Source organism: Polypterus senegalus, chromosome 12 (genome assembly GCF_016835505.1).
Source record: "Polypterus senegalus isolate Bchr_013 chromosome 12, ASM1683550v1, whole genome shotgun sequence".
Lineage (NCBI taxonomy): Eukaryota > Metazoa > Chordata > Cladistia > Polypteriformes > Polypteridae > Polypterus > Polypterus senegalus.
Genome location: NC_053165.1, coordinates 139446666 through 139456655, shown reverse-complemented (window position 1 = coordinate 139456655; position 9990 = coordinate 139446666). Strand labels below are relative to the sequence as shown.

General features: G+C 39.1%; 1 protein-coding gene across 1 annotated transcript; it reads left to right on the top strand.

Annotated features, from left to right (window-relative positions):
* The first annotated feature begins 5592 nt into the window (after positions 1-5592).
* On the top strand, positions 5593-9742 carry apoc1 (apolipoprotein C-I). The gene is made up of 4 exons (XM_039773592.1): positions 5593-5721; positions 5966-6042; positions 7268-7394; positions 9481-9742. Exons 2-4 carry the CDS (start codon positions 5988-5990, stop codon positions 9539-9541), a joined length of 243 nt encoding a protein of 80 aa, XP_039629526.1. The 5' UTR covers positions 5593-5721; positions 5966-5987; the 3' UTR covers positions 9542-9742.
* Positions 9743-9990: the final 248 nt, after the last annotated feature.

Sequence of the window (9990 nt, the reverse complement as noted above, 5' to 3'; positions counted from 1 at the left end):
GTGGATTTGGAAAATGGTTGGACAGGTGGATCATTGGTATATTAGAAAAGCATTCAAATTGTAGTCATCTGGGCTATGACAAATAAAGTGTTTGCTGAAGGTTTCCTTGTTAAATATTTCCATATCTGGAACAGACATTATAACAGGTCAGGTTGGGGAGCATGCACAGGTACAGCGCGTTGCTGCACCTACCACACAACGAAACAGCTTGGAATCCAAGTTGGCAATCCCCCATGCAAACATGCGGTCGAGTCCCACCCTCCGAAACTGACCATCTATCTGCCGCAGCTAGCCGCTTGGGTCCTCAGCAACGAGAATCCTGTGAGCCGGATCACCCTTTGGGAATCGTGCCACATGGCCATAGTGCTGTTATTGACACTAACTCACAATGCAGGTAATGTGCCTCATTCGGGACTCCATGAGCAACCGCTCATGCAACACACTCAAACCAGTGGTATCCAGGGATTCTTCTAAGAGATACAGTACTGAAGGAGTTCAGTCTTTGTCTCAGGTCACAGGATAGCATCCATGTCTCTCAACCATATAGCAAGATATAGGAAGCACCAGGACTCGAAAGGCTTGGACCTTAATCCTTTTGCAGAGATATACAGTACATACTTCAAATGATACCATGACTTTTTATTTCTTATTCAAAGGGTATCTCACACTATAAAATAATACTCATTACTAAGAGGTGGCATTGCTTCCAAGGCTGGTTCTTGCATTGAGGTCCATCACCTTGTGCCAACCAAAAAAATGGATGAATAATTTCTGAAAGAGTAAAAAAGGAGCAAATGTATATCTATTTGAATGTTTTAGAATGATTAAAACAGGCAGGCCTAAGCAAAGGGCACAATACACTGAATGTGTAAAACCTCAGAATTAAATGGACATGATAAACATGGTCTGACTTTGCTTTTCCCAATGTTTTCCCAATCATCATTTAAGATATGAATTCAATGTATATTTTAATAATATAGTTACTAGCCAACGCCCGTAGCATATGGCGGTGTAAGAATAGGAACGGAAAATGGTGAGAAAGGAATTCAGAAATCAAGAAGAAAGAAATACTTCATGAAAGATGCAGTTGTGAATAGGTGTTTTTCTGGAGACGATAGATAATGAGTCGAAAGATCTAACCCTAGAAAAAGCCACGTTCAACAATTGTTTTGTATCTTGGACTTCCTGGAAATGTGGACGGTAATATGATCATTTTACCTACACGTACGTTGTTATTTTCAGCCTTTGCTTGCAGTGCGTCTGATAGTCCTTTGTATTGTTCCATGTGCAGATCTTGTTGCTGTAATCTGAGATAGTTGAGATGCACGCCCCCTGTTTTAACATACACATTTACGACGTACTGTTGGAATAATTTGCCGCTGGAATGCAAAATACTAAATGTATTCCTCATTGATCATCTTTACACATAAAATTGGCATTGAGTAAGCCTGATTTGGTTGGTGGTTCTTTTATCGGGAACATGTTGTAAATCTTTGTGCCAGCCAATGCCTCCTTAAGGGAATAAAAGTGGTAAACCATAGGATCACAATTCATATTGAGCGTGGAAATCTGTTTACAGGAGTTGCCTCTGGGATTGATGGAAATATCCCTTTCGGCAGGGGGCTCACTATCTTCTCTGATGAAAATCGCTGCAACATCGGTGTGACATGTTGGGGTTTTGTATCGTCGTAAATCCTGCCCAGGGTTTTCCCTGAAAACCATTCGTGCAGATGCCGTTGGATTGAACTGAGCGATTTCATGCATGTGTTTGTATGATTTAGTGAAGGGGTTGATGGTTTTGAGCATGGAATCTAGCTGGAGAAGTAAATTTTCGCTGCATGCAGAGTTTGCTTTATTTTGTAAGAGTACTGTAGTAGCTTGCGCTGTGTCAAAAACATACAACTGTCCATATCCTGGAAAGGTAGAAGTGTTTGCATATATTGGAGAGATTTGTTGATAAATTTGTCTGTGTATTTTAAAACAGTATAGTCCTTGGCCAGGAGGATGAGTTATCTGTGCACCCATGGAAGCAAATGCTAGAGAAGAGCTGTATTCTTGAATGTGTTCACGATAATTTTTACCTTCTGATGTTTGCTGTGTAAGAAGCTGTTGTAAAGACACAGGTGGCTCCCACAAAGGTGGTAAAGCTACTTTACCGTTGTGGCAGCACCTCAAGTATTTGTTGGATGTATTACGCTCAGCAGGCCAGTATAGTGCATGACAGTGTTTGCACTGCTGGTTTGGAGTCCCAATGTTGGACTCTTGGACGGGAAGACAGGATTGAGGTGAAGAAGTACCTGTGGTAACGGGAAGAAGATTGTATGTATGTCTGCTGAGTTGGTGGACTGCGTGTTGGCTGTGTGTGGGCAGGACCGGTTTTGAAGAGGAGCCGCAGGCAGTGTGGGGAAGGGCTTGGAAGAGGACGAATAGGAATCGAGAAATGCCATGTCGGCTGCATGTTGGCGGGACCGGTTTTGAATTGGAGCCACAGGCAACATGGGGAAGGGCTTGGAAGAGGACGAATAGGAATCAGGAAATGCCGTGTCGGCTGCATGTGGGCAGGACCAGTTTTGAAGTGGAAGCAGGACGAACCAGAAGAGAAATATATATAAGAGATTATGATACAGTTAAAATATTTAACTGTTTAGACAGGAACAATAAATTAATGTTTCAAAAATTATAGTAAACATACAACATTCTATATGAGGTAAAACATTTTGGACCTGAACTATAGAGAGAAACATTGGGGAAACCTAACAAGTTTTATTTTTCAACATTATCCTTAGGGACACTATTATAAACTGGGTATAATGTTCAGAAAGCTTTCTATGCCACCCCATGAATATTTGTGACTGATGTGACATGTTCATCACTGGCATAATCCCTTCTCACGGAGGTAGTCCTTCAAATTGGGAAACAGGTGCTAATTGCAGGGGGCAAGGGTGTGAGTATCTGCCACAACTGAATCCACAGTTTCACTGAGCAGCATTTGCAACCTGTGCAGTCTGAATGTTGCCATGAAGTAGAAAGGGGGTTGATGACAAATTTCCCACTGGTCTTCTCTAAAAACACTTTCACAAACACCAAAGCAAATCCAATTGATATTAGCCAATAGTGAGGGCCTTTTAAGATCCAAGCATCATTTCTAGTTATGACACATGTTCTAAATTTCTTCCAGGCCAAATTTATTAGCTTGAGATTCTCCTCAGAATATTGTATGTGTTGATGGTCATTTTACCTAATGTGCACAGTTCTAAGTTTTGACATTTTACTGTTATACAGCATTGAATTGTGGGGGGCACGTAGCGCCTTGCCGCACAGTAAGGAGATCATTGTTTGCTTTCTGGGTCTTGCTGGCATGAAGTTTGCATGTTCTCCCTGCGTATGAATGGGATTCCACTGGGTGCTTTGTTTTCCACCCACAGGCCAAAGACATCCAGGGTAAGTGAATTGACGACACTAAATTGGACATAGCATGTGGGGCGGTGTGTGTGTGTGTGTGTTTGCCTGCCTGGGGTTTGTTCCTGCCTTACACCCTATGCTAACTTGACTAGGCTCCGGCACCACCTGAGACCAAAAAAATGACATGAAAACATTGAATCACAGTGGATTTAATTTGGCTTTCTTTGACAAAAAGTGAAAGCAGATCTCTGCAAAGTGATCTTAATTAATTTTAAATATAAAACACAAAATAATTAATTGAATAAATATTCGCTTCCTTCAAGTCAGAATTTGGTAGATACAGTATACTCTTGGCTGCCATGACAGCCTTGAGTCTGTTTGCAGAGGCCTTTATTAGATCTGCACATCTGAACACTTCAATTATTCTCCCATTCTTCATTTCAAACCTGCTCAACCTCTGACAGGTTACATGGAGATTGTGAGTGAACAGCCTTTTTCAAATCCAGCCACAAATTCTCAATTGGATTGAGGTTTGAACTCTGAATCTGCCACTACTGGGCATTAGCATTGTTGGTTTGAAGCCATTGTTGTGGAGCTTTGGCTTTGTCCTTGTGAGTTGATGTCTTGCTAGAAAACAAATCTTTATCCCAAAGTGCAGGTTTCTTCCAGACTGCATCAGGTTTTCTTCCAAGATTTCTCTGGATTTTGCTGCATGCTTTTTACCCTCACAAGCTTACCAGGGTCTGCTCCAGAGAAGCATCACCACCACATGATGCTGCCATGAGGATAGTGCGGTGATATGCGGTGAGGATAATGTGTTTTTGATAATGGACAATGTTAGGTATATGTCAAACATGGTGCTTAGTCTGATTGTCGATCAACTCAGTTTTGGTTTCATCACACCACAGAATCTTCTTTCCGCTGACTTCGGAGACTCCCCCATGCTATTGGAACTGTTGAAGCCCCCAGACAACAGTTGTGTGTATGGTCTCTGCAGCTTGTAGCTCCTTCACAGTTCTTATAGTCCTCTTGGTGGCCTCCCTCATTAGTGATCAGTTTTTGTCGATGGCCTGCTCTAGACAGATTTGCAGCTGTGCCATAACTCTTTCTAGTTCTTAATGACTGAATTAACTGGACTTCAGTGACCTTTTCATGAGGTGGCTTGGACTGATCTTATGGTTTTCTTTGTATAGATTAGACCCCAATAGTGAGTCACCCCAAGTTGCACCTTCCTTAAGGAGCATTTCTACTACAATCAATTGAAACTCCTTGAGTAGAGAGAGGTGATTTCCATTAAAGTAATTGTGTGACTTCTAAAACCAATTGGCTGTACCAGTAATGATTTAGGTGTGTCAAATTAAAGAGGGTGAATAATTATATGATCAGTTATTTCATATTTTAAATCTGTAATTCGTTTAGATCACTTTTCAGAAATATAATACACCTTGATATTAAAGAGTCGTTTTTGGTTGATCAGTGTCAAAAAAGCCAAAATTAAATCCACTGTGATCCAATGTTGCATAACAATATAATTTGAAAACTTCCTGTTTTATAGGAAATGTATTTAACTGGTTGAGGAGAATGGATTTAAGCAGCCATCTATTGACTGCAGTGTCACACAGTGTCTCCCTTTGATTGCTGTTATGATTCTTTCTTTCATGGCAGTCATTTCTTCTGTTGTTCATGTGAAAGGTCAGCCAGAACTTGATTCATCTTTTAGAGATGTCCTGCTACAATGCAATTCTGCAATTCATCCTTTGATTATTGTATATAAAGAGGACAGGTTCCATTAACACAGGTGAGAACAAATTTCGAATGGCGCATTGTTCTCTAGAAATTAGAAATTCAATCATCACATGATATTTTGTTTTGTGTTTTTCAGAATTCTTGTTAACTTGGTTCTGAAACAAGAGTCATATACTATAGGTCACAGATAGCTATGTTAGCACATATTTTAGTGCACATAAGCTAACAAGTACAAACATTAGTCCCATTGAAAGCTCCTTTCAGGTTTAGGCTCATTTCTCACAAATATACTTTATTTTAGCAGTGCCTTGTGACCCAGGCTCCCCCAGCCCCACTGAATACACACACACAACAAACATAGTACAATCAATTGGCCTTGAAGACTAATCCAAATAAACAGAGTTCTGCTGTCCAGCATAAAAGATGAAATCTGATACTTGCGGTGTCAGTTCAGGGCTGTCCGGTTGTTGAGCAAATCAAAGTAAAGCCAATTGATTGCATTGCAAAAGGCACCCCTTATAAATTGAAGCACTTCGCTCAGTCCAACAAGAAATTTGAAGTGTTCTGATCTTGGTGAGCCTTTACTTAAATTTCATATTTTGAACGATTGGTCTTTCAAAAACCTAAACATAACTACGAAGAAATTTTGTTTTGTGTTCTAAATTAGTTTTTAGTATTTATTTAGTATTAAGATAGAGGACTATTACTTTAATTGCATTACAAATAAATAATTATATCTGTTCACAATTTAAGTAGGCTACAATCCCAGCGTTCATGGCGTTGTCCACTCATTGAAAATGTCTTTTTTTTTCCACAGGAAGATAACTGAAACATCAAAAATGAGGATCTTACTCATTGCAGCACTTGTTCTGGTCGCTGTGATCGCCCTTGCCGGTCAGTAAAACCTAAATATTCATTTTTATGGGTTTTGAATTGATGCTAAGAGGGAACAACTAGTTTTATGTTTATAATTTGCAAAATAATTACTTCAAAAGGGCAGAAAATAAAATTCCATCATAAAGAAATGAACACCTCTGTGCGAGAATGAAAATATTTGGGTGAAAGAAATTACATACATTTTTTTGTCGCTATGCAGAAATCACTTTAACGTAACCAGATTTTATTTTTGACATCATACCTGTGAAGTTTCTATCATAAATCCATTTTAAATGCAGCTTTTAAAGTTAGATCTATTTAGCAGCTGAAGGTATGAAAAGTAAATGGGCACAGGAGTGAGATCTGAGGCCGTTACAAATGCCTGTCATCCTGTTGTCCATCCTGCATGTCCTGGTAAGGTTTGTCCAAAGTCAGATCCGTTATCCAGCAGCAAATGAATGTGCACTTATGGTACACCAGCCAGCCTTGGAGTTCACACGATTTGGCAACTTAGAATTATCAGAGAAAATTGTGAGAAAGCACTGAGTGAATTTGTTACCACTAAATGAAAATCATGTCTGCTTATTTTTTCATTTAATTTTCAGTGTAAATTTCACATTATGCCATTTTGAAATCATTGCATTGCTCCAAGCAGTTGACTTTCTCTCACCAAGGTATCTTTTATGGAACAAACATTACACAATAATATGACTGCAACACAAATCTGATGACTTTAGCAAATAGCCAAAAAGGCAACTTTTATAAAATATCTTTTAATCAGTGCAGATAACAGATGGGGTGAATTAGCGATGTCCGTTATTTAGGTGTTATGATACAAGTAATAAATCAATATTCTTGGAATTGGCAAGAAAAAAATTTTTTCTTTACGCAATCTCCATTGTTTGCCTGCACACAAGACCAGACTGACTTATTTTCTGTCACGTTAAAATTTTATGTGTGGCTTGTACATTAGTTTTGAATTGATCCTAAAATTAGGGTATTAAGGAAATGTTAAGCTTTACTGAAAAAGGGATTTCTTAAACTTTGCGTTTATTTCAAGGTGACTACAACTTAGTTATTACTTTGTGTTATTACAGAACATTAATTAAATGTTAATTTCTTGCAACTTAATGGGTCAATGAAGGAATCGTCTTCAGTAATACTTTCATTGTATCTACCTTTTAAATAGCTTATTCTCAAACAGGCTTAAACGATATCTGTCTTTACATTTTGTTTTCATTAGAGGCTGAAGAGAAGCCCATCCTCGCTCAGCACTTTGAGACAATTCAAACTCACATGGAGGATTTAGGTCAGAAGGCACGGGAAGCCTTTGAGAAGGTGCAGAACAGCGAATTTACCTCCAAGACAAGGTAATCTATCGAGGCTGACATTGGTAACTAAAACTCATCAGTGCTTCAAAGGTACACAAGCGACAGCTGAAGAGTTTCAATTTCACTGTTTAAAAGGAGGTATAAAGACACAACCCCGAGCTGATGGTCAATAAACCCATCAATGAATCAATTTGTTCAGAAAATTTAAATATGATGTTTCAAATGATTTTCTTTGGTAAAACTACAGTGGGAAATTGTAATCTCTACATCTGCTTAGTGAATACTTTAAATATAAAGACAGTCATCATCCGACCCGCTATTTCCTAACACAGGGTCTCGGGGGTCTGCTGGAGCCAATCCCAGCCAACACAGGGCGCAAGGCAGGAACAAATCCCTGGGTAGGGTGCCAGCCCACTGCAGGGCACACACACACACACACACACACACAACCAAGCACACACTTACAGACTTACAATTTAGGATCGCCAATGTACCTAACCTGCTTGTCTTTGGACTGTCGGAGGAAACCCACGCAGACACGGGGAGAACATGCAAACTCCATGCAGAGAAGACCCAGGAACAAACCCAGGTCTCCTTACTGCAAGGCAGCAACGCTAAGAAATCACTTAAAGCAATGTGTATATCATTGTGTTACCAAAAGACATACTGTGGCATTTCCAGAAGCCATGCGGAGAGGTGTTAGACTAAAAGGGGCATCCTTTCCTGACACCCACAAGGATTTGCATCACTACTCAATGGAAGAAGCTTCTTCTTCTTCCTCTTCCCACTTCTATGTGGGGTTGATGTGCTTAATCCTACACCTCCTCCTCCAGAAGATGATTGGATTGATTCCATTATTAAGGTGTTGGTTAAAGCTTTACAGTTGGTTGCCCTTCCTGACATTAACCCTCTCAATTTAGGTAGGCGGTAGTCAGTGGAGTGTACTGTAAGGGTTAAGGCTTTGGACTTCAAACTCTAAGGTTATGGGTTCAAATCCCACTCCTGACACTGTGTGGTCACTTGACCTGCCTGTATTCCCATTGGAAAACAAAAAGAAATGTAACCAATTGTATCATATAAACCTTGGATAAAGGCGTCAGCCAAATAAGTAAATGCCAATGTAAATCTGGACTTGGGACCACCACCATTTTTGGCTGGATTGGAAGAAACCTAGTTTATTAATTTAAAATTCTCAAAGACATGAAACATTGATCCATCATTATTTTAAAACAATGGATACCGAAGAAACTGATGACACCAATAAAGAATAAGGGAATTCAAGACAAAGGCAACAAAGATTATGGGAACATAGAACAAAAGTCATGTAGGTACAGTGGAATACCCTGATGCCTTAAAGAAGATAAAACCAGCATGAATGAGAAGCAATGAAACAAGCATGATGGCCTAAATGAAATGGTCTCCTCTTATTTATAAACTGTCCTAATATTCTTTTCATGATCAATTGTTTATGGACATTTAAATAACAATTATGAGCAATAAAAATAATACTAACCAACAGATTTGTCATAAAAAGTCAACAGGCGGCAATGATAGTGAAAATAATAGCAGTAAAAATACTAACCCATCCAAAACATGTTCCCTGTTACCAAAAGTAAAAAGAAACCCGCCTGAGGAAAGCATAAGAGGGAAAAACGTAGGCAGTCATCAGGCTCCACCGAGATACAATGTGTGTAGAAAAAAGAAGAGAACAACGTCAACCATAAGCTGTCTGGCACGCAGAGCTCACACCACAGCACACACGAAGCTGAAAGGTCCTAACCTTGTTTGGTAGTTTTACGTTAACTAACTGTAGACATTCATCTTGTTCATTTGGTAAACTTAAAGTTGTGTTTGCAGAGTTAAAGCTTGGGGGATATCGAATCCAAATGTATACACATGGTGGTATCTCGAATGTATGAATGTGTTGTTACATTATAAAGGCAATTATGCTTTTTGGGGACCTTTGATTAAATCTTGCAGGACTTTTGAAAACATCAGATGAGGTGCAGCCAACAGCAACAGCCATTCAACAAAATGAGAAGAATGGATTTCTTTACAAGCTACAACTGTGTCTTACTTTGATGGAAATGCTGAATTTTTACTCAGTTTTATCTTTCTTTTTCAGGAACTGGTTCACTGAGCAGTTTGAAAAAATGAAGCAGTCGTGGTCAGAGTTGGTCAACTAGAACTAAAGACCTTCTGAAGATGACTGGGCTTTCATGTTGTTGATTTTGTTCTCCCTTAATTAATGAAAAAGTGTACAAATCTGCAATACAAATAAATATAAAAATAGATGGCAAGCAATGCAATTTTATTTTTGAAAAGTATGCTTTTTTGTAGGAGATAGCCCATTTCATTAAACAAAAGATTACATTGAGAAAAACAAACAGCGTTTATTGTTTTTGGAGCGACTGTACAGCATGTAACCACCCAAGGTTCTTAAATTTACGGATACATAAGGCCTCTGCCAACTTGTATTTTCTTTTCAGAATGAGAGTATATGAGTCACATGTGGAAAATCAGGCAAACACGTGTGTGGTTTGTGGCTCTTATTCCTGTACACTTTACAACACCGCAAATAAACCAAATTAAAGAATGTGATATCATTAATGCTGAGATATGTGGGTTGTGTTTC